This window comes from Amblyraja radiata, chromosome 7 (genome assembly GCF_010909765.2).
Source record: "Amblyraja radiata isolate CabotCenter1 chromosome 7, sAmbRad1.1.pri, whole genome shotgun sequence".
NCBI lineage: Eukaryota > Metazoa > Chordata > Chondrichthyes > Rajiformes > Rajidae > Amblyraja > Amblyraja radiata.
Genome location: NC_045962.1, coordinates 1,693,212 through 1,718,024, shown reverse-complemented (window position 1 = coordinate 1,718,024; position 24,813 = coordinate 1,693,212). Strand labels below are relative to the sequence as shown.

The following is a 24,813-nucleotide window of genomic DNA, read 5'->3' as shown; positions in this document are numbered from 1 at the left end:
CAGAGTGCATCGCCTTTAATAAAATACACCTTCAGTTCCAAGTTTCCCAGCTAATGATGAACTGGAATACATGCATCATGCATAAATATACATATATATAATGACATGTATCCATAACATGTATTTAATTTGATCTTTTAAAACTTGCAAGCTTATCCCATTATGCAAAAACAAGGAAAAAGTAATCTGTATAAAGATTTTTTTTAAAGTAACAAAGGTAGAAAAATAAGTCCTTTTTTTGTTATATATAATCATTCAGCCACTTCCAACCGCGTAGCAGTATGTATTCTGTACAATACACATTTTGGCTCCTTCAATAGAACGCGTGAAGAAACAAATCTCTGAAGGGAGTTCATGCTTTTTTGCCGTTCAACATTTGACATTAACTTTGTTCCTTCCCACGACAGTGAAATCTATTTCACTTGTTATTTTACCCTGTTGCATATTCTTGTTCCTTTGTTTGCAAATTGTATCGAAGAATAAGATTTCCATTTGATTTTCACTTCTGAATTTTTAGAACAAAACTTTAATTCAAAATGAAAAGTGGTGATATTCTTCATAAAAAGTTACAGACCTGGCAAACTATACCCACATTTCTTCAGCCCCAGGAATTTATAGATTTGTCCCATCATCATCAATGAACTGAATTGAGTCGCTGCCAGAGTCTTCAGTGGATGTCCTGACCATCTCAACAGAACACGTATCTCCCTTGTGGTGGTCCGGCATTAATGTTGTGCCCAGATGTTCAGCCACTCTATGTGGTGAGCAACCAACATCTGCTTGCAATGAGAGTTTTGCCATGAGTGTGTCATGTCCCATGATGTTGAGTTCATCAGGTTGATTATCCTCTTCTAAATTTGTCAACGTACTGGGAGGTGAAGAAGCAAAAGGCGTTAAATCTGCATGCAGGGCTTGTTGATGAGGTAACAGGCAGCTGTTGGCTTTCATGGGCTGCTTCAGAAGGTGCGGGTCACTGTCTCTGTGAACCGATGGATCCATCAAGGAGCTGAGAGACAATGAAGCGTGAACCGTCTGTCCTTGCAAATTCAGTGCTGGTGACCTTGGCGGGTCAAGGTTACTATCGGGCCACGAGCATCGATGTGGAAAGTTGGGCCTCAACAAGACCGGGCAAGTCAGGGCCACGGAGGGAGCCTGTGAGCGCACACTGCTGCTGAATCCACTGCTGTTGCTGTACAGAGCTGAGGGACTGGGGTGCAGCACAAGGTCAGGGGAGGCAAGGTCGTACCTATGGCAGGTCAGCAGAGGTTTCAGAAGCAGCATCATGTCCTGCAATTCCTTACTCAGCTGAGTGACCTGATGAGAAAGGTGCAGCATCTGGAAGGTACAATATAATCAGATTAAAATACTAACCGGGGGAGAGGGGAAGGGGGGGGGGGCGAGGGGGTTAGGGGCCGAGGGGGTTAGGGGGCTGGGGGAAAGTCTAAGGAAAAGGAGGGAGGTAGGCAGAGGGCGGAGGAATGGGAAGGGTGGGCAAGGGGTGGGTGTGGATGGAAGGGGAAGAGCAGCAAAGGTGAGGGGGGCGAGGAAAGGTGGGGAAGGGGTAGAGGGGAAGCAAGGGGCTGGGGATGGGCGAAGGGAGGGGTGAGAGTGGGTCAAAGGGAGAGGGAGGGGCAATGGAAAGGAGATGGACGGGGATAGGATAAGAAGGAGGCAGAAGGTGAGGGGAAGGGAGTGGTACGTGGAAGTAAAGGACAGATGAGAGGTAGAGAGGGGGGATGGGGCATTAGAAAGTAGGAAAGCAAGGGGAGGGAGAGGAAGGGGATTGAGGGGGAGGATAAGAGGGGTGAGAGGGTGGAATGGCTTGAGAGGTGAGGGGAGGGAAATGGGGAGTGGGAAGGGTCAGAAAAAGATGAGAGGCGCTTGGATGAAACTGTTACATGTTGGGGCGGGGGCAGGGTTATGACAGGGAGGAAGAGGGTGAGGAAATGGTGAAGCGGGAGGGGAAGCAAGTGTAGGGGGAATAGGAAGAGGGGAAGCAAGTCAGGAGGAATGGAGCGAAGGGGGAAGAGGGAGAGGGGAGTGGGAAGGGAGGGAAAGACGTGTCATGGATAGGAAGGGAAGGGTGTGAGGCGGGAGGAGGACATTGAGAGAAATGTATAATTTATGTTTTTCGAAATTCCAGTCGGATATATAAAATTATCTGAAAAAATTTGAATTGGAATTCAGTCTTCCATCCCTCCCCCTTCTTTGTTCTCCGATCAGTCTGACTATCCCCCTAATTAAATTTTATCTGTTTGCTTTGCTGTCCCCTTCCCCGAGCTAACGATGATCCATTCTACATTTTCCTTGATTTTCATCGCATTGTATGTCACGCTTTCATGCCTTACCCTCCTTTTCTCTGTATCTCCCTCTCCCCTGACTTTCAGTCTGAAGAAGGGTCTTGACCCAAAACGTCACCCATTCCTTCTCTCCGAAATGTTGCCTATCCCGCTGAGTTACTCCACCATTTTGTGTCTATCTTCGGTGTAAATCAGCATCTGCAGTTCCTTCCTACACCATCCAGCCTTTTGTACCAATGAAGTAGATGAGGGTCGATCTAACCTTGGCCTCAACCGCACTTCCTTGCTGTTTCCCATTTATTCTTGACTCCATTGTGGAGAATCCCAAAGATTCACAAACCTCAAAGAAGAAATATCTCCTCTGCTACATCTACACAGGAAGGTTGGCAGCGCGACACTGTTGCAGCGCCCCCTACAGCCTGTCTGTCTATATTTATTTTTCTTGTCTAGTTAAATGTAGTTGTTGTGTTGTTTTACACTGTTTTTAACTGTGTTTATGTAGGGGGCGGGGGCGGGGGGGGAAGGAGGAAACTTTTAAAATCTCTTCCCTGCACGGGAGGCCCGACCTTTTGCCTGTCGGGTCTCCGTTGTCATTGGGGCCTAGCACCGTGGAGCGGCCTCCAGCCGGAACGACCTGGGGGCTCCAGTCGCGGAGCCTGCGGACTTACCATAGTGGGGTTTGCCGGCCTCAGAGCGTGGGGAGCGGTGGTGGCTCGCTGCTGCGGCTCGACTACGGAGCTCGGAGGCTCCAGCAACGCAGCTTCTGTGGACTGTGATATCGGGAGCTCGCGGGTCCGGGTGGGAGACCGTTTTCCAGAGCTCCCGCAACACAACTTCTCCAGCCCATGTCGCGGGGTTGGAATGACCCGGAGCGGGGCCGTACATCGCCCTGCGCGGCTTTAATGGCCGTGGGATATTCCAGCGCCCGCCGGGGGCTCCAACATTGTGACATTTAGACCTGGAGCGGGGCTGTACATTGCCCGGCGCGGCCTTAAATGGTTGTGAGACTTACCATCGCCCGCCTGGGGCTTCAACATCGGGAGAAAAATGGAGAGCAGGGGAGAGAAAATACTTTGCCTTTCATCACAGTGAGGAGGACGTTCACTGTGATGGATGTTTGTGTGAATTAAATTGGTTGTGTGTCTAGTAAGAATCGTTTTTGTTTGTATGGCTGTAGAAACAAAGTTTCGTTTGAGCCTCACTGAGGTTCCAACAAATAAGGATCCAACCGGGTTTGGAATAAGGTTACAGCCTTAGACAGTGTCATCATTTAGTCAGTGAGTCAGTTCATTTATGGTGGCACGGTGGCAGAGTTGTTGCCTTACAGTGCCTCACAGCGCTTGCAACGCCAGAGACCAGGGCTCGATCCAGACTACGGATACTGTCTGTACGGATTTTGTACGTTCTCCCCGTAACCTGGGTTTTCTCCGAGATCTTCGGTTTCCTCCCACACTCCAAAGACGTACAGGTTTGTAGGTTAATTGGCCTGGTAAATGTAAAAATTGTCCCTAGTGGATGTAGGATAGTGTTAATGTGCGGGAATCGGCACGCACCCGGTGGGCCAAAGGGCCTGTTTCCGCGCTGTATCTCTAAACTAAACTAAACTAAAAGACACAAAAAGCTGGAATAACTGGGTAGGACAAGCAGCATATCTGGAGCAAAGGAATAGGTGACATTTTGGACTTAGATCATACTTGTTATTAATGTCATCCTGATCCCTATGTATCAATATCACTGTTATGTTTATCTTTTTTTTGTTTTATTTTTGCTTTTGAAAAGATTAAAAAGAATAAAAAGGTTTTGAAAGAAAGTCATTTTGGGTCGAGACCCTTCTTCAGACTCCTTACACTCACAGTCTGAAGAAGGGTCTCGACGCTGATTAATGATCACCCGTTCACACTAGTTCTATGTTCTGCCACTTTCTCATCCATTCCCGACACATAATAGGGTCCTATTAATCTACAAGTGTGCACGTCTTTGAGATGTGGGAGGAAACTGGAAACTGGAAACTGGTCATGCTCTCTTCCTTTGTGCTTCCAGGCACGCCACACTGACCGACAAACAGAACTGGAGCCCACATGTCAACCTCCATCTGAGACCCTCCCACGTCTTTGTAAAATTTGTTTTGCATTATGGGAGATGGTCTATACTCCAACCACTCTGATTTTTTTTCCAGGGAAGGCCAAGCATGGAAACATATCTCAGTTTGCAACTGCTTAGTATGAAGAGTTAAAGGTGGTGACGTGTTACATCTCACCTCTCGGTTAAGTTTACAGATGTGTAGCTTGGTCTCTTCCGCCTCTCCTAGAAAGCAATGAACAAGTTTCAACGTATTACATCATGTCAATCAAGGCAAAGCGACACAAACGGGTTAAGATATTGAGATTGAGTGTAAACACGCACAAATATTAGGAGTTATCGGAATCCTACAACAGAAAATCTAACTTCAAAATCCCTTCAGAACATTGGATATAGGTGCGGAGGGTTGAGGGGGAGAAGGAGGTGGAGGGAGTTGGGAAGAGAGGGCAGGTGGGAAGGGGAGAGAGGAAATGGGGAGGGGAGAGGGTGGGAGAGATGAGAAAGAAAAGTAAAAGAGGTGTGAGAGGGAGAAGGAGGGCAAGGGAGTGGGGGTGAGAGGGTAGGGGTGGGAAGAGGTATGGAGGAGAGGGGAAGTGAGAGGTAGATGGGCAATGAAGGAAGGGCCAAGGTGAGAGGGGGAATTGGAGAGTGGGCAAGGGAAAGGGGAGGGAGAGGAAGGGCGGTTAAGGGGGAGAAGGAGGGGATAAGGGAGAGGGGAGAGAGGGAGCAATGGGGAGGGGTATGGGTCAGAGGAAGGTGAGGGGCACAGAGAGGAAAGAGATCAGGGAGAGGTGGGGGTGGGGGCTTACATAGAAACATAGAAAGTAGGTGCGAGAGTAGACCACCAGGTCCGTCGAGCCCGCACCGCCATTCGCTCATGGCTGAACACTAAACAGACACACTTACCTACAAACAGTAGACACAAGACAGAGAACACAAGACACTACCCTCCCCTTTATACCGCTATCACCCCTCTCCACCCCAAGAACCACGTGATCTCCTGGGGTAGGCAAAAAAACGGATAAAAACCCAGGTCCAATTCGGGAAAAAAATCCGGGAAATTCCTCTCCGACCCCAATCCAGGCGATCGACACTTGTCCAGGAGATCACTCAGGTCTTACTATACTAACCATACCTAGGTCCATATCCCTGCCCTCTCCCCGTAGCCCCTTATCCCCTTGGCAGCTAAAAAACCATCTATTTTAGACTTAAATATATTTAACGTTTCTGCTTCCACTGCTCCCTGGGGCAGTGAATTCCATAAATTAACCACCCTCTGGGTGAAGAAGTTCTTCCTCATCTCAGTTTTAAAAGAGCCCCCCCTTATTCTGCGACTATGTCCCCTAGTTCTAGTTTCCCCGATCATTGGGAACATCCTCGGTGCATCCACCCGATCAAGGCCCCTCACGATCTTATATGTTTCAATGAGATCGCCTCTCATTCTTCTAAACTCCAAAGAGTAGAGTTCCAGCCTACTTAACCTTTCCTCATATGTCAATCCCCTCATTGCAGGAATTAATCTTGTAAACCTTCGCTGCACTGCCTCCAGGGCTAGTACATCCTTTCTTAAGTATGGACCCCAGAACTGTACACAGTATTCCAAATGTGGTCTCACTAATACTGTGTACAGCTGTAGCAAGACCTCCGTGTTTTTATACTCAATCCCCCTAGCAATAAAGGCCAAAACTCCATTGGCCTTCCTGATTGCTTGCTGCACCTGCATACTAACTTTTAGTGATTCATGTACTAATACCCCTAGATCCCTTTGCGTTGCATTACAACGCAGCTCCTCCTCATTTAGAAAATAACTTGCCCTATCATTTTTTTTCCCAAAGTGAATGACTTCACATTTATTAGTATTAAATTTCATCTGCCAAGTTGTTGCCCACTCACCTAGCTTATCTATATCCTTTTGCAGACTCTTCCTATCCTCCTCATCCCCTACTTTTCCTCCCATTTTTGTATCGTCCGCAAATTTTGATATATTACACTTGGTTCCCTCCTCCAAATCATTTATATAAATTGTGAACAACTGGGGTCCCAGCACCGACCCTTGCGGAACCCCACTAGTTACCGGTTGCCATCCCGAGTATGAACCATTTATCCCCACTCTCTGCTTCCTATTTGTTAGCCAATCCTCTACCCATGCTAATATATTACCCCCAATCCCATAATTTTTTATTTTTAGCAATAGTCTCTTATGTGGCACCTTGTCAAAAGCCTTTTGGAAGTCCAAGTATACCACATCCACCGGTTCCCCTTTATCCACCCGGGTTGTTACTTCCTCAAAGAATTCGAGCAGATTCGTTAAACAGGACTTCCCCTTCATAAAACCATGCTGGCTCTGTCCGATGAGGTCATGTTTATCCAAGTGCCCCGTTAGTGTTTCTTTAATAATTGTCTCTAACATTTTACCCACCACCGATGTTAGACTAACCGGTCTATAGTTACCCGCCTTCAGTTTACTTCCTTTTTTAAATATAGGTGTTACATTGGCCATTTTCCAATCCACTGGGACCGTTCCTGCCTCCAGGGAGTTTTGGAAAATTATCACCAATGCATCCACAATCCCCACCGCTATCTCCCTCAAGACCCTTGGATGTAATCCATCAGGCCCAGGGGATTTATCCTCCTTCAGTCTCATTAATTTCCCTAATACCACCTCCTTGGTGATCTTAATAGTATTTAGCTCCTCCATTCCTACCGCCCCCTGTTTATCCAGCGTTGGAATATTTTTTGTGTCTTCTATGGTGAAGACTGATACAAAATACTCGTTTAATGCCTTTGCCATTTCCATGTTCCCCACCAACAACTCTCCAGTCTCACCCTCCAATGGACCAACGTTCACCTTAGCCACCCTTTTTCTTTTTATATAGTTATAAAAACTCTTACTATTAGTTTTTATGTTGTTCGCTAAATTCCTTTCATAGTCTATTTTCCCCGTCTTAATTAATCTCTTAGTTATTTTTTGCTGACCTTTAAATGCTTCCCAATCCTCTGTCCTCCCACTATCTCTGGCTACCTTATATGCCCTTGCCTTCAGCCGAGTACTATCCTTTATAGTTTTACTGAGCCATGGCTGACTGTTCTTACCCTTACCCCTTTTTTTCTTCATAGGAATAAATTTTTCTTGAAGGTTATACAGTAGATCCTTAAACGTACACCACTGCTCATGTACCGTCTTATTCTTGAGTCTGCTATCCCAGTCAACTTTGATCAGCTCAGTCCTCATACCTTCATAATCCCCCTTATTTAGACTAAGCACCCTAGCCTGAGTTTCAACCTGCTCCCCTTCTATTTGAATATGGAATTCGACCATATTGTGGTCACTTGTTCCCAACGAGTCCCTAACTATGACATTTTTAATTAATCCTGCTTCATTACACAGGACCAGATCCAAGATTGCCTCCCCCCTTGTCGGTTCTGCGACATACTGTTCTAGGAACCCGTCTCTAATACATTCTATAAACTCTTCCTCTAGTCTACCCTGCCCAGTTTGGTTTGCCCAATTAATATGAAAATTGAAGTCCCCCATGATTACAGCAGTTCCCTTTTTACATGCGTCAACTATTTGCAGATTTATGTTCTGACTAACATCGTCACAGCTATTTGGAGGTCTATAAATTACACCCACTAGTGTTTTTTTCCCCTTGTTATTCTCTATCTGTACCCAAGCTATTTCACTATCCTGATCCTTCAACGCAATATCCTTCCTCTCTATTGCCGTTATTCCCTCCCTTATTAAAAGGGCCACCCCTCCTCCCTTTCTTCCTTGTCTATCTTTTCTAATTGTCGAGTACCCCTCTATATTTAACTCCCAGTCCTGATCCCCTTGCAGCCATGTCTCCGTAATGGCCACGATATCATAACTATATATACTTAATTGCACCGTTAATTCATTTATCTTATTTCGAATACTCCGTGCATTTATATAAAGCACTTTCAGATGATTTTTACTACCCTTCCTTTCCGTTTTTGCCCCTTTTACATCTAGAGCTTTATCTTCACACATTCTGGATCCTCCTGTCACATTTTGATTTTCCGCTTCCCCACTGATACCCTGCTCTATTTCCTCTACCCCTGCCGTTATTACCCCCCTTGATACCTCCCCCCGCTACTTAGTTTAAAGACCTCTCTACTGCCCTAGTTATATGATTTGCCAGGACCCCAGTCCCAGCACCGTTCAGGTGAAGTCCGTCCTTACAGAACAGATCCCCCCTGTCCCAGTACTGGTGCCAGTGGCCCAAGAAACCAAACCCATTTTTCCCACACCAGTCTTTGAGCCACGCATTCAGCTTTTTAATTTTACGTACCCTCGCCGATTTGGCCCGTGGCTCAGGTAGCAATCCGGAGATCAGTACCCTCGAGGTTCTGCTTTTTAATTTATTCCCTAACTGCTCAAACTCCTTCAGCAGATCCTCCTTCCTCGTCCTTCCTATGTCATTGGTCCCCACATGGACCACGACCACTGGATCCTCCCCCTCCCTCTGCAAATTTCTCTCCAGCACCGCAGAGATATCCTTAACCCTAGCACTGGGTAGGCAACACAGCCTTCGGGACATGTTCTGCTGGCCGCAGAGAACCTTATCTACCCCCCGAATAATACTATCCCCTATCACAACGGCATTTCTTCTAACTCCCCCCTCTTGAATGGCCCCCTGATCCACGGTGCTGCAGCCAGGTTGCTCATCCCTCCCACAGCCCCTGATCCCGTCCTCACATTGAGTAAGAGCCTCGGTCATGCTCGTCAGTGACAAGGGCTGTGGCTCCTGCCGTATCTCCTCCTGGTTCCCCTTACCTGCCTCGCTTATGGCCACACCTTCCTTTCCTTGCTCACTAACTACTGAATTAGTTAAACTGGTCGGTGTGACCATCCCCTGGCACAAAACAACCAGGTAATACTCCCCCTCCCTGATGTTCCGCAGCGTATGAAGTTGGGTCTCCAGCTCATCAATGCGGAGCTCGAGTTCCGCTAGCCTCAAACACCTACTGCAGCTGTAGGGATCATCTACATCAATGGTGTCGACAAATTCCCACATCTCACAGTATTGGCACATCTCCTGGCCGCCCATCTAATCTAATTGGTTCGATTGGCCTGGGATGAGAGCAGGATCATCCAGCTTCCTTTGCTACGGAATACGATTAATTATTCTTCCTCTTAAATGAGTATCCGGTCCTTGAATGAAAATCCAAAAATGTGTACAGAAACTGCAGCAATAGTTTCACGTACATATCATAAAATTGGAGCAAATCTCACCCTTTAACAGCACAACACCACCCTCCCCACCATTTCACCCATTTGTCACCCTGGTTCTATCCACATAGCGCATCACCATACTACATACCAATCTGAAAGGCCATTACACAATTCTAATGGTTAATCAAAACATCATGTTGCCAAAGTGGAACAGCACAAAATATGTATCTGTGCGCCTCAACCCAATTGATTAGAATAATAGGATGTACCTTTAGAAAGGAGATGAGGAGGAATGTCTTTAGTCAGAGGGTGGTGAATCTGTGGAATTCATTGCAACAGAAGGCTGTGGAGGCCAAGTCAGTGGATATTTTTAAACTTGCGATTGACAGGTTCTTGATTAGTACGGATGTCAGGGGTTATGGGGAGAAGGCAGGAGAATGGGGTTAGGAGGGAGAGATAGATCAGCCATGATTGAATGGCGGAGTAGACTTGATGAGCCGAGTAGCCTCATTCTGCTCCTATTATGAACATTATTGAGATGTAAGAGGTGAATGGGCATCACGGTGGTGCAGTGGTGGAATTATTGCCTTACAGCACCTGACACGGGTTCAATCCTGACTACCTGCTGTCTGCATGGAGTTTGTACGTTCTTCCCGTGATCTGCGTGGGTTTTCTCCAGGTCCAGTTTCCTCCCACACTCCAGACGTACAGGTTTGTAGGTTAATTAGCTTGGTATAAATGTAAATTGTCCCTAGTGTGTAGGATAGTGTTAGTGTGCGGGGATCGTTGGTCGGTGTGGGCTGAAGGGCCTTTTTCCGTGCTGTATCTCTAAACTATATGAATTGGACACAAAATGCTGGAGCAACTCAGCGGGACAGGCAGCATCTCTGGAGAGAAGGAATGGGTGACGTTTTGGGTCGAGACCCTTCTTTGACCCAAAACGTCACGCATTCTTTCTCACCAGAGAAGCTGTCTGACCCGCTGAGTTACTCCAGCTTTTTATGTATATCTTTGGTTTAAACCAGCATCTGCAGTTCCTTCCTACACATATATGAAATGTGCAACAGTTTCAGAGTTGGCCAAGGCACAGATTCGGAATGACCTCCCTCTGTGTTGTGGGATTCTAGGGAGGCTAAACTAAGCAGCCCCAAATAAAGGTGGTGGGAATATTTCCCACAATTTATTTTTATTCACAATTAAATACTCGGTGGACTGTAATCTGTGGCAGAAAGCTAGTGTAGAATGTAAGACGAATATATGGGAGCAAGATGGACAATAAATGTGACGTGCCAATGAAGCCCTCAGCTTGTAAAGGAGTATGTCACTGTATGTCATGTTGTCACTTGCGAGCAGAGCACCAAGGTAAATTCCTTGTATGTGAATACTTGGCTAATAAACTTATTCATTCATTCATTCATTCATGAAAAACATACAACTTAACAAAAGCAGGTAGGAAGGATGTGTAGATGCTGCTTACACTGAAGATAGACACATAATGCTGGAGTAACTCAGCGGGGCAGGCAGCATCTCTGCATTCCTTCAGTCCAGAGATGCTGCCTATCCCGCTGAGTTACTCCAACATTTTGTACCTATAACAAAAGCCTGCAAATTGATTTTTTTCAACCAGCGTAATGATTACCAATTCTGCTCACTACTTTGTGTGGACTCAAATGTGATTAATCACCTGATAGCCAATGACAGTTCCTATTGTAACAAGCCAGCAGCCAACAAACACCAAAGAGTTCACAGAATCATCAGCATGCAAACAGTCCTTCAGCCCAGCAGGTGGCGTAGTGGTGCAGTGGTAGAGTAGCTGCCTTACAGTGCCAGAGACCCGGGTGAGATCCCGACTACAGATGCTGTCTGTACGGAGTTTGTACGTTCTCCCTGTGACCTGCGTGGGTTTTCTCTGAGATCTTTGGTTTCCTCCCACACTCCCAAGACATACAGGTTTATAGGTTAATTGGTTTTGGTATAAATGTAAATTGTCCCTGGTGTATGTCGGATAGTGTTAATATGCGAGGATCACTGGTTGGCATGGACTCCGTGGGCTGAAGGGCCGATTTCCGAGCTGTTTCTCTAAACTAAACTAATCTAAAACAGGTTCAAGAAGGAACTGCAGATGCTGGAAAATCGAACATAGACTAAATTGCTGGAGAAACTCAGTGGGTGAGGCAGCATCTATGGAGCGAGGGAAATAGGCAACGTTTCAGGCCGAAACCCTTCTTCAACTGGTCTGAATACTTGTTTGGTATCTCGACTCAGTGCAGCACAGCCCTGCCCATGGGTTACAACTGTAGATGGTGGCTGATGTTGATGAGTTGCAGATGTGTCATTCAGGTACAGCAGTTTGGTCCCATGAACATTTTGGGTGAATGCTGCTGTCTCCTGAAAGGAGCCCATCTATAATAGTAAGATTAAACGAGAACTTACCAGTTTGAAGTTTGATCTTTATTTTATGAGGAGTTACGATGAGGGATTACGTGAAGATCCCGCCAGCACGCATGCGCGATTTCTTCAAAGCAGCGATGTGGAATCACAGAAATAGTAATTGAAATAAACATAGTAAGATAAGAACTAGGATACCAGTTGACCTTTATAATTTAGGGTGGGAGCGGAGGGCACGTAATCCCTCATCGTACCTCCTCATAAAATCAAGATCAAACTTCAAACTGGTAAGTTCTCGTTTAATCTTACTATTTTACTTCGAAGTCACGTGAGTGACTACGTGAAGATTTTAAAGATCTGTGATTTCAAGCCGTGGAACAATCCATGCTTCACTCACTGCCGAAGTCATCCAAGGGAGGAAGTATGTTATCGTAATTAAACATGAATCAATTTAAAAAACAATAACGATTATTACTTTTTTAAACAAAGAAAATAATTTTGAGTATAGAAGTTGGGATGTAATGTTAAAATTGTACAAGGCATTGGTGAGGCCAATTCTGGAGTATGGTGTACAATTTTGGTCGCCTAATTATAGGAAGGATGTCAACAAAATAGAGAGAGTACAGAGGAGATTTACTAGAATGTTGCCTGGGTTTCAGCAACTAAGTTACAGAGAAAGGTTGAACAAGTTAGGGCTTTATTCTTTGGAGCGCAGAAGGTTAAGGGGGGACTTGATAGAGGTTTTTAAAATGATGAGAGGGATAGACAGAGTTGACGTGGAAAAGCTTTTCCCACTGAGAGTAGGGAAGATACAAACAAGGGGACATGACTTGAGAATTAAGGGACTGAAGTTTAGGGGTAACATGAGGGGGAACTTCTTTACTCAGAGAGTGGTAGCTGTGTGGAATGAGCTTCCAGTGAAGGTGGTGGAGGCAGGTTCGTTTTTATCATTTAAAAATAAATTGGATAGTTATATGGATGGGAAAGGACTCCCTCGGGCTAAATTACATATTTGCAGAACTTAAAATTCTTTCTGCAAACACTGCATGTTTGGCAATCGGCTTGTTATAAAATATTTGGAAAGTCCTTTCCGTAGACCATCCTGCTGTTGCCAGAATATGGTCCATTGGTACCTCCATATTTTTGGCCGCCGATGTTGTTGCTGCCCTGGTGGAGTGAGATTTAAAAATGTCAGTATCCACCCCAGCAGCCCCCAGAACTTGTCTGAGCCTTCTTGAGATGGTTTGTACTGAGGCTGTTTGAAGCTAACCCATAATGCCATTTTGCTTCCTCTTAAGGCTTTAGTTGTCCTAAGGTAAAGCAGTAGATGAGACATGACATATAAACGGGGGTCAGGTGGGTACGCCCGGAATTCCATAGTCAGTCCTGATGTTCCTGGTCCACTCTGTTTGACCAGCTCCAAGATTCTGAAGGTTATCTTGCCAGATGATGTTACCATATTGTCCAGTCTTAATTTGTATAGAGACTGGACCCTTTGGGCTGACACCAAGGCCATCAGCATGACAGTTTTTAGAGTGAGCTGTTCCAGGGACAGGGACCTGGCTAGTGACCAACCCCTTAGTAATGCCAGGACGACACTGACGTCCCAGATCTGGGTGTACCTTGGTCTAGGGGGATTGGTGTTAAAGATACCCCTCATTAGTTTGGCCATCGGAGGGTGAGATCCTATGGACTGCTGTCCTGGTGCCTGCCATAGGTAAGCTGACAGAGCGCTCCTAGCACTTTTAATTGACCATGTCGAGGACCACAGGGAACCATGGCTGTGTAGGCCAGTCGGGTACTATCAAAATACCTGAAGCTAAGTCCATTTGTATTTTGCGTAGGACCCGACTGATGAGGCAGAAGGGGGGAAAGGCATAGAAAAACAAATGTCCCCAATTCAGCCAAAAGGCGTCCATCGCTGCTGCCTCAGGGCCTGGTTCCCAAGCGACATATGTTGGTAACTGGTGATTCAGTCGGGATGCAAAGAGATCGATATCAGGTGTTCCATACCGCTTTGTAATATCAGCAAACACTTTATGGTTCAACATCCATTCGGTGTTGTCATTAAATTTTCGTGACCTGGTGTCTGCCACTGTATTGAGCTTACCTGGTAGGTAAGTTGCTGATAGCCAAATATGTCTGTCGACACACCATTGCCAGATTGTGTTGACCAGATCGTCACACGATATCGATTTTATTCCACCCATATGGTTAATATAAGCCACCACTGTGGTGTTGTCTATTTGTAGGCGGACATGCAAATGGTGCATAGCTGAACAGTAAGCTTTTAGCCCATAAAATGCACCCAACATTTCTAAATAGTTTATACCCAGTGTCTGTAGTAGTGATGACTCTTGTATGTTCCATCTGCCACCAGTACTGGATATAATGTTAGTCGCTCCCCAACCCTGAGCACTGGCATCCGTTTGTAATATGAATGCTGGGTTCTTGATAATGATGGGACTGGAACTATGCCAAATGTTTTCTTTCCACCATAATAATTCTGAAACTGCTTTAGCTGGTAATTGCATAGGTCGATCAAAATGACCTGCATGTTGTTTTAGCGCTTGCACCTTTGCCCTTTGTAAGTTTTGGTAATGCAAAGGTCCAAGTTGAGTAGCTGGAAATGCTGCTACTAATTTCCCAATCACTTTTGCCACCTGTCGAATAGATGGTTGATTAGTAACTATCAATTTGTTGCAGGCTTTCACCAATTCTGCTGCTTTGTCTTTTGGCAATGTTACAGACATGTGGATACAGTTAATTGTGAATCCCAGAGAGTCTATAGTTGTGGATGGTGTCAACTTAGATTTATCTGGATGTGTGACAAACCCCAGTGTTTCAAACAGATGTTTGGTAGCTAATACAGCTGATTTAGCTAATTCCAGGGTTTTCCACACTATCAAAATATCATCAAGATATGCCATGACAATATGTTTTTGTTTTCTTAGTATTGCCAAGGCTGGTTTTAATATCTTGGTAAACAGTCTTGGGGCTGATGTTAAATCATTAGGCAACGCTTTATACTGCCATTTTTGCCCCATCCAGTTAAACTTTAGGTATCTATGAAGATCCTTATGAATGGGTACTGAATAGTATGCATCTTTCATGAAGTATCCTTTGGAAATTAATTGTTTGGCAGTAACAAATGTTTCCATTTTGAAATGTATATACCTGACAAAAGTATTCAGTGTAGTTAAGTCAATGATGATGCGACACCCTCCATCTTTCTTGGTTTTTGTAAAAATATTCGATACAAATTCCAAAGAGTCATGTTCCGTTTTCTCTATGACTCCTTTCGCATGTAACCTCACCAGTTCTGCATGTCCCTCGTATTTTTCCCTTTGTGAAAGTACAAACTCCCTGTGAGGTACATGTTGAACTGGTGGCATACTTTTTTGGATTAAATCAATTTTGTATCCCTGAATACTTTGTACTATATATTTATCAAGTGTGATAGTCCTCCATGCTTCCAAAAACAATTGTAACCTCCCCCTGTTAGTACAGGCCCTACACATTTTATGTTCTGGAAGGAGCCAGACCCACCTACCTCCATGGTTACCGGAAGTGTGTTCATTTCTTCGGCCTCTGTTTCTTCCCTGGTCAAGGCGCCGGAGTGTGGGGTTGGCGCATCTTCCATGAGGGCCGCTCTGGGCCCTGGCCTAAAAAAGACCTCCGGGGATGATGTGCGGCCCCCATGCTTTCACCAGCACCCTGGTGTTGACGCCTGCTGGTAGATGCATTGGGGTGCTGCCGCCTGGGCTGTGTGGATTTACTCGTTCCTGGACCTGCCCTCATGAGTCCAAGGGCTTTCGACTCTTCATCCAGATCTTTGACTTGTTTCGACAAGTCCTTCCCAAACAGCAGTATTTGTGGTTGTGCAGTTGCAGTTTTGCACAACCCTGCAAATTTGGGATTGTGGGCAGGTCTGATGGCGTCCTTCCGGCAGTTTATCTCATACTGTGTGTTGCACAGTAGAGCCAGTGTGTCCTGCTGGTTATCGGTCATTTCGACCCCATCAACTGAACGAGCATAGGACGTTATTGCTGACGTCAGGAGCTTTAAGACTCTCTGGAGCTTTACCTCCTGGGTCCTTATGCCCAGCCCAATGTATCCCCAGATTTGGCTGTTAACGGCCGGTACATTTAGTGAGATGCAGTTCTCCGGAGGTGTATATCTGTCCATAGCCTCATTGACTACCTGTTCCTGTAGCGGGTGGAAGGACAGGTAGTCTATACTGGCCGCCAGTTTCGACTGCAACGGCTGTCCCGCTTGCGGTGTTACCGCGAATCGGTTCACCACTCCCAGCAGCTCTTCCTGGTCCTGCACCCCCAGCACACTGCTGGTGTCTTCAGCCACGAGCCCATCTTCCAGGCCAGCCCAGCCCTGGCCCCCAACGCTCCCCTCTGTCGAGGGAGATGCGATGGACAGCGCCGAATACGGTGCTGTTGTGGGTGTGCGAGCACTCCCATGGCGAGTTTGCTCCATCTCCAGGAGCAAGTCTCGCTGGAGCATCTGCTCCATCAACTGCTCCATGCAGGATAAACGATCACCTTTGCCGCTCTCGGGCAGCACGTCTTCCTGACCGGACTCGTCTGAGTCTATCGGCCGGGCCGACTTCTGCTTTGCCTTGCCTCCAACCCGTTCGAGCTGAGCAGCTTGCGGAGTTGAGCTTGGCTGAGCAGAGATTGAGTCGGTGACTGTGGACCGCAGAGAGTGCGGTCGAGGTGCTGCCGGTCGCCCCCCACTGCTGGAACCCTCCTGGGCCATCACAGTCGTACGGGGCACAACCTTTTTTAGTTTTCTTCCCTTGTCCATGTTCGCTGAAAGCACAGAACACAGCAAGGGTTGGAAATAACAACCTCAGAATAAGCTTAACTTAACTGTAGGTCCCGTTTTAAACTCGGGAGAGCTCTTTCCCCCGCCCGTCGCTGTTGCACTGCGTGAGACGCTATTTCGCGCATGCGTACTGGCGGGGTCTTCACGTAGTCCCTCACGTGACTCCGAAGTAAAATTCACACTCCCTCCCCTCCAGCTCCATCTCCTCCTTCTTCCTCAATTTTGTTCCACTCTGAATGTTCTTCAAATGCTGTCTTCCATATAGTTATCCAGCTCTTTTTTTCAATGCTATACAGTATGTATTGGATGGCAGTGCATTCAGATTAGCTCCTGACTGCTTTTCTCATAGCTTAATTTATTTTGGTAATTATCTTTATACTGTGTCATGTAGTTCATAGCATTCTACCAATAAGTGCAACATCTCTACTTTGTTGAAGTTGAGATCATTTTAAACAACTCTATCACACACCTTTCAATCCTACTTTATTCCATTGGCCTCTCCAATGTATCCACAGTTATTCATTCCTGCAATAAGTCTGATCTCTCTAAAAGCTTTACACCTTTCCAATAATGAGGCAACCAAAACTGGCTCTAAAATGTCAATTCTAATCCCCTCAATGTTTGTAAAGGTTCAAGGTCATTTATTTTTGTCTTCTACTTCATGCCTCCATTATAAAGCCCGGGATCTTGCAAACTGTCTCCACCACATCCTCCAAATGCCCTGCTACTTTCAGTGAACCCATCTCCGTTTCCTCCAGAAATCCTACATTACATTATTGTCATAAACACCAGGATGCAATGAAATCACTTATTAATTTAGTTTAGAGATACAACGAGGAAACAGGCCCTTCGGCCCCGCGAGTCCGCACCGACCAGCGATCTCCGCACATTAACACAATCCTACTCAAGGGACAATTTTACATTTATACCAAGCCGATTACCAATAAACCTACGCATCTTTGGTGTGTGAGAGGAAACCGAAGATCTCGGAAGAAACCCACACAGGTCACGGTGGGGAAGGAATAGGCGACGTTTCGGGTTGAGACAAACGTCACCCATTCCTTCTCTCCAGAGATGCTGCCTCACCCGCTGAGTCACTCCAGCATTTTGTGTCTACTTTCGATTTAAACCAGCATCTGCAGTTCTTTCTTACAGGCAGGTCACGGGGGGATTGTACAAACTCCGTACAGACACCACCCGTAGTCGGGATCGAACCCCGGCCTCTGTTGCTGTAAGCTCTGTAAGGCAGCAACTCTACCGCTGCACCATTGTACTTCTCTTCTCTTCAAGCTCACTATTTACATACAGTAATGATAAGTATAACGATAAATAAAATGAAGAGTGCAAATCTACAGAATAGTGTAAAGATTGTAGAGTAATTTGAAGTAGTGCAAAAATAATTAAGCCAATGAGGTAGAATAAAGGGTAAGAATACGTGGCAGCACTTCCAGGAAGGGGATGTAAAATGGTCCATAGGGTGGTACGGTGGCGCAGCGGTAGAGTTGCTGCCTTTACAGCGCTTGCAATGCCAGAGACCCAGGTTCTATCCCGACTACGGGCGCTGTCTGTACGGAGTTTGTACGTTCTCCCCATTTCTCAGAGATCTTTGGTTTCCTCCCACACTCCAATGACGTACAGGTTTGTAGGTTAATTGGTGTGGTATAAGTGTAAATTGTCCCTAATGTGTGTAGGATGGTGTTAATGTGCGGGGATTACTGGTCGGAACGGACTCGGTAGGCCGAAGGGCCTGTTTCCATGCTCTATCTCTAAACTAAACTAAACTAAATGAGTTGATAGCCTGGGGGGAAGAAGCTGTTCTTTAGTTGGGGTATGTGTGTGGGGGGGTGTGGGGGGGATGGGGGTAACTTTTAAATCTCTCCCTGCACGGGAGACCCGACCTTTTCTTTGTCGGGTCTCCGTTGTCGTTGGGGCTGCAACGAGGAGCGGCCTCCAACAGGAAGACCGGGGGCTCTGGTGCCGACTACTCACCTCACCGTCGCGGAGCTGGCCGAGTCCAGAGCGGGTGGAGCTGTGGTGGACGCTGCTGCGACCCGAACTCCGGAGATTCGGTGGCTGCAACTGCGGGTTTGGCGGACGGCGGCACCGGGAGCCCGCGGGTCCCTGGAGGGAGTCCGCTTTTCAGGGCTCCCGCAACGGCGACTTCTCCCGCCCGAGTTGCGGGGTTGAAGAGCTCCTGGAGCGGGGCCTACATCACCGCCCCGCGCAGCTTGGAATGGCCGCGGGACTTTGCGAGCGCACGCCTGGGGCTCTAACATCAAGAACCCGGTGCGCGACCTTGCATCACCCGGCGTGGCTTTAATGGCCGCGGGACAATCGCCATCGCCAGCCGGGGGCTTTGACTTTGACTCTGACATCGGGGGGGAGAGTGCAGTGGAGAGATAAGTTTGTTTGGCCTTCCATCACAGCAATGTGATGGATGTTTATGTAAATTATGTTGTGTCTTGGGTCTATTTGTTTGTAATGTATGGCTGCAGAAACGACATTTCGTTTGGACCTCAAGGGGTCCAAATGACAATAAATTGAATTGTATTGTATTGTATTGTATTGTAGTCTGGCATCTGGGCTTTTAAGCTCCTCGCCTTCTCCCAGAAGGTGGAAGAGAGACAAGGGAGTAGCCAGGGTAGCAAGCATCCTTGATAATACTTGCAGCCTTCCTGATGCAAAGTACCATGAAGATGGACTGGATGGAGGCAAGTGATGGATTTGACTGTGTTCACCACTCTATGCAGGTTCAGGTGGTCAGTAGCAGATTAGGTGCCATACTAGGCTGAGAGGTATTCCACCATAATACTACAGTATATATCGTTTGTGTCGGAAGGAACTGCAGATGCTGGTTGATGTTTTGGGTCGGGTCAGAAGAAGGGTCTCGACCCGAAACGTCACCCATTCCTTCTCTCCAGAGATGCTGCCTGCCCTGCTGAGTAACTCCATCTGTTTGTGTCTATCTTTACTATTTATAGTTTTCTATTTTCATTATTCTAGTACCCCTTTTGGAACTGTGCCTTCTATACAGCCTCCCTTATTCTTTCAATTAAAATGTAAGACTTCACATTTCTCATCATTACATTTCCATTTGCTATCTATCCAATCATTCCACAAGCATGTCTATGTACCCTACAGGTTGGTTACAATTCCCCACACGTTATGTGTTAAAGTCTCATGGCATCAGCTAAAATATGGAGCTCCAACACGACAAATCATATGTGACCTACATCCTTACTGGTATCTGCCAGGTCTTGCCTCTGCGCAAGGTAACCCTCACCAAACTGCAGTCCTCTGCTTCATACCATCTATGTGCGTATATGCATGGATGTAAATATCACTGTTAGGTCAAAAGATAATCATGATATTCAAAACAAAACAGGAGTTTCCTGTCCAAATTTGAAGCATATGACTTTCTGCATTAATTAACTTTAACATTAAATAACATTAAATAACATTAAATAAAGGGTGGCACAGTGGCGCAGCGGTAGAGTTGCTGCCTTACAGCGCTTTCAGCACCGGAGACCCGGGTTCAATCCTGACTACGGGTGCTGTCTGTACAGAGTTTGTACGTTCTCCCCGTAACCGCATGGGTTTACTTCGAGATCTTTGGTTTCCTTCCGCACTCCAAAGATGTACAGGTTTGTAGGTAAATTGGGTAGGTATAAGTGTAAATTGTCCCTAGTGTGTGTAGGATTGTGTTAATGTGTGGGGATCGCTGATCGGTGCACACTCGGTGGGCTGAAGGGCCTGTTTCCACATTGTATCTCTAAACAAAACTAAACTGAACTGGCTTAATATTAGCTTTCGGTAGCTGTTCTTCCTCCATCTGTATCTCCATTTCTTAATGGGACTTTTCTCCCTTATAATAAGAGAGGAAACTAAGGTTGTGGTTATAAAGCTCATATGCTTGGTCAGTGGGGAGAGTTGAAACATGAAAATTAAGAATGGTCTAGTTTTAAGTTTAAGAAAACATCGCCTCAGAGCAAGAAACTACTCCAAGTTGGAAAGTTGCAATTCCAATAGAATCTTGATAGTGCATTGTGTAGTGAGACTTCAACAGCATGAAGATCAAAGACCAGAGTAGCAAAAACATTAGCTGAAGATACAAGGAGCTGCAGATATTGGAATCTTGAACAAAATACCAAGTGATGGTAGAACTCAGCGGGTCATGCAGCATCGATGGAGGGAATGGACAGGTGACGTTTCACTTCTGAAAAAATGTTGCAACCCAAGACGTCGTTTATCCATTCCCTCCACAGATGCTGCCTGACCCGCTGGGGTACTCCAGCTCTTTGTCTTACGAAAAAGATAGTGAGATAGGTTAGAAGAGATGCCTTTGTGGAAAAACCACCAGGATTGCCCTGCTATAGTTGAGGAGTCACAATGTTTACAAGAAACAGATTACAACCCAAACATAGACACAAAATGCTGGAGCAACTCAGTGGGCCAGGCAGCATCTCTGGAAAGAAGGAATGGGTGATGTTTTGGGTCGAGACCCTTCTTTAGATTGACGTCAGGGGGAGGGAGATACATACCGTAGATAAGGAAGTATGAAGGTGTGAAAACAGGGCAAAGGGAATGGAGATCAAGGAAAATGTAGAATAGATCATTGTTAGCTGGGAGAAGCTAACAACAAAGCAAAGAGAGATAAAATGTACTCAGTGACAGTCAGACTGGTCAGAGAACTGGGAAGGGGAGGGCTGGAGAGAGAGGGAAAGCAAGGGTTACTTGAAGTTAGAGTCTGGATTCCATCTCTCCAGAGATACCACCCATCCCCCTGAGTTACTGCCGCATTTTGTGTCTATCTTCGGTTTAAACCAGCATCTGCAGTTCCTTCATACAGATTTCTAATTTATGTTATACTTCTATGAATTTAATTTACCTGGGGTTAACTGAGAATAGCAGTTATCTTCGTTTAGCTGCTTGGCATTGAATTCAAATGTCTGTCCAGTCGGTGTATTGTTGCCAGTTTCAATTCCATCCACAAACCTGGTCAGGACATATCACAACAGAATGAAATTAAGATGCAACAGAAAACAAGACAAAGTCATTCACATGGATAGAAACATAAAGGGCCTGCCTCACGGTGATTTTTTTGGCGACTGACTAACTTATCAGGGTCGCCGAAAGATTTTGAACATTTCAAAATTCAGCGGCGACAAAGAAATGTTGCGACACTTGAGGAAACACCGCGTGTCAATACATCATCCGCCGCGTCGCGCCGCGACTTTTTCGGTGAGCTGATACGTCAGTCAATGATGCCGACAGTCGCCGAAAAAATCGGCAAGTGGGACAGGCCCTTAACAGCACAGTTGAGGAACATTTAGCCCATTATGCCCAGTTCATCCTATTCTGTGGCTCTTCATCCACAGCTTTACAATTCTTGTTCATTCCAGTACTTATCTGATTTGCTTTTTAAAAATAATAATTGAATTTACTTCCATGGTCCTTTCAGGCAGTAGATTCCAGATTATATATACTTGCTGTGCAATAACCATATAACCATATAACAATTACAGCACGGAAACAGGCCATCTCGGCCCTACAAGTCCGTGCCGAACAACTTTTTTCCCTTAGTCCCACCTGCCTGCACTCATACCATAACCCTCCATTCCCTTCTCATCCATATGCCTATCCAATTTATTTTTAAATGATACCAACGAACCTGCCGCCACCACTTCCACTGGAAGCTCATTCCACACCGCTACCACTCTCTGAGTAAAGAAGTTCCCCCTCATGTTACCTCCGGTTCTCAATGCTGAGTGTTATCTCTATTTACGAAGCCCTCGTGCTTCCTTTAACCACTTTTTTAACCTGTCACACCTGAAGATATGTGCATTTTATCAACACATCAATAGGCTGGATATATTTTTCAACGGAAAATCCCTGTACCTTTGAATAACTTTATTATCAATAAAATACAGGCTACTGCTTACTAATAAAAGGTGAAATCAAGATAGCCTAAGCACATGGTGGATAACCCCTGCAAACAAATGTCCATTTTGTGGATATTTGTACAATCACTTTTACAGCTATAATCACTTTACTAAAAATTAAGTCTATCTTCATTGCAGTTGGTTCATTAGAATGTGTAATAGGTTCTGTTTTTATCTTCAATGCTAAATTGGCTTTTGCTATATTTGTAAGCAAGAACACATGACAAAGTGATACGAAACACCATCAAGCTGTTCTCTGGAGAGCCAAGGCATTTTGCACAAATGCCATAGAAATACTGGGATAAATCAGCACAAAATGCTGGGGTAACTCAGGGGGACACGGAACATCTCTGGAGAAAAGGAATAGGTGACATTTCATGTCAAGTCCCTTCTTCAGACTGAGAGTCAGGGGAAAAAGAAACGTGAAATATGGAAATCGCCCATTCCTTCTCTCCAGAGATGCTGCCTGTCCCGTTGAGTTACTCCAGCATTTTGTGTCTATCTTCGGTGTAAACCAGCATCTGCAGTTGCTTCCTACTCATTGAAAGGCATTCTCTCTCTCTTTCTCTCTTTCTCTGTAAGGTAATGCAAGATATGTGTGGGGGAGGTTACCATAATGGAAAATATTATTTGTATTTCCAAATCATTTGATATATTCCCCCTGCCAATCACTGCCACTTCAGAAAACAAAAAGATTAATTTAGATTAATCTTAGATTAAATTAATATAGTAAAGATTAATGAGAGGAATAGATCGGGTAGACGCACAGTCTCTTGCCCAGAGTAGGTGAATCGAGGACCAGAGGACATAGGTTTGAGATGGAGGGAAATAAATTTAATAGGAATCTTAGGGGTAACTTTTTCACACAGTGTGGTGGGTGTATGGAACAAACTGCCAGAGGAGGTGGTTGAGGCTAGAACTATCGCAAGGGTTAAGAAACAGTTAGACATGTATATGGATATGACAGGTATGGAGGGATATGGACCAAACGCGGGCAGTTGGGACTAGTGTAGCTAGGACATGTTTGGCGATGTGGGCAAGTTGGGCCGAATGGCCTGTTTCCACACTGTATCATTCTATATGACTAATTAACTTGACCTGCAAGATGACAACCTATCATGCTCTGATTGTGGCTCCTGCCCCACAATCAACACAATGAAACAGGAGGAGCAGTAGGACCCCACGTTGCTCCGACCTGCCCTGACATTCAACACCATCATGGCTGATTTATGGTGGCCGCCATTTCTCATGTCCCCATTCCCCATAACCCTCAATTGTCTGATCGTTCAAATATTTATCCACTTTGTGACTTAAATACATCTAATGTTCTGGCCTCCACCACACCCATCCCAACTTTGGGATAGACAATTCCTCTGGGAGATGACATTTCAAAGCACCTCAGTTTTAAATGACTGGCCTTCTTAGAGGCTTTTAGAAAGGCTCGGATAAGCAGTGAATGGAGTGATAACGTTCACACGCAAGCAGAGGTTGGTTTAACTTGGCTTCACGCTCGGCACAGACATGGTGGGCCGAAGGGCCTGTTCCTGTGCTCTCCTATTCCATGACCCCTTATTTTGCAACTCTGTCCCCTTGTCCGTGACTCCTCCACCATTGAAAAATCTCAACACTTACTCTGTCAAGTCATCTTATATGTTTGAATAAGTTCACCTGAAGACTGCACACCTGCACACTGGTCACTCACCATACACCTAAACCACACTATGTTGTCCATCGGCTGTAGTTCCCAGGTTGCTGCATGCAGGCTTTTGCTTAACACCCGGCAATGACCACAGGCATCTCGTGGAAGTAACAGAGTAAGCCAAAGATAGCCACAAACTGTCTGACTAACTCAGCAGGTCAGGCAGCATCACTGGAGAGAAGGAATAGATAACATTTTGGGTCGATACTCTTCTTCAGACCTAACAGAGTAAGTTGAAGCACTGAAATAATGCTCAATGTGATCACTCTTACATGAAAATTATTATGCGTGCCAGAACATCTTTTTGTTTGCCTTGTCGTCACCTTCCCCTCAGCCAACAATGAACCATTGTATATTTTCTTGATC

The 24,813-nt window shown here is 45.7% G+C and overlaps 1 protein-coding gene across 1 annotated transcript in view; it reads right to left on the bottom strand.

Moving 5' to 3' along the window:
* Positions 1-612: 612 nt before the first annotated feature.
* Positions 613-24,813, bottom strand: part of LOC116975666 (potassium voltage-gated channel subfamily H member 8-like) — an 851,239-nt gene continuing 827,038 nt past the window's right edge. Inside the window, exons 13-15 of the mRNA XM_033024992.1 lie at positions 21,695-21,801; positions 4,558-4,604; positions 613-1,335 (exon numbers count right to left, since the gene is read on the bottom strand). Of these exons, the coding sequence (XP_032880883.1) occupies positions 613-1,335; positions 4,558-4,604; positions 21,695-21,801 (877 nt within the window). The remainder of the gene's footprint in view (positions 1,336-4,557; positions 4,605-21,694; positions 21,802-24,813) is intronic.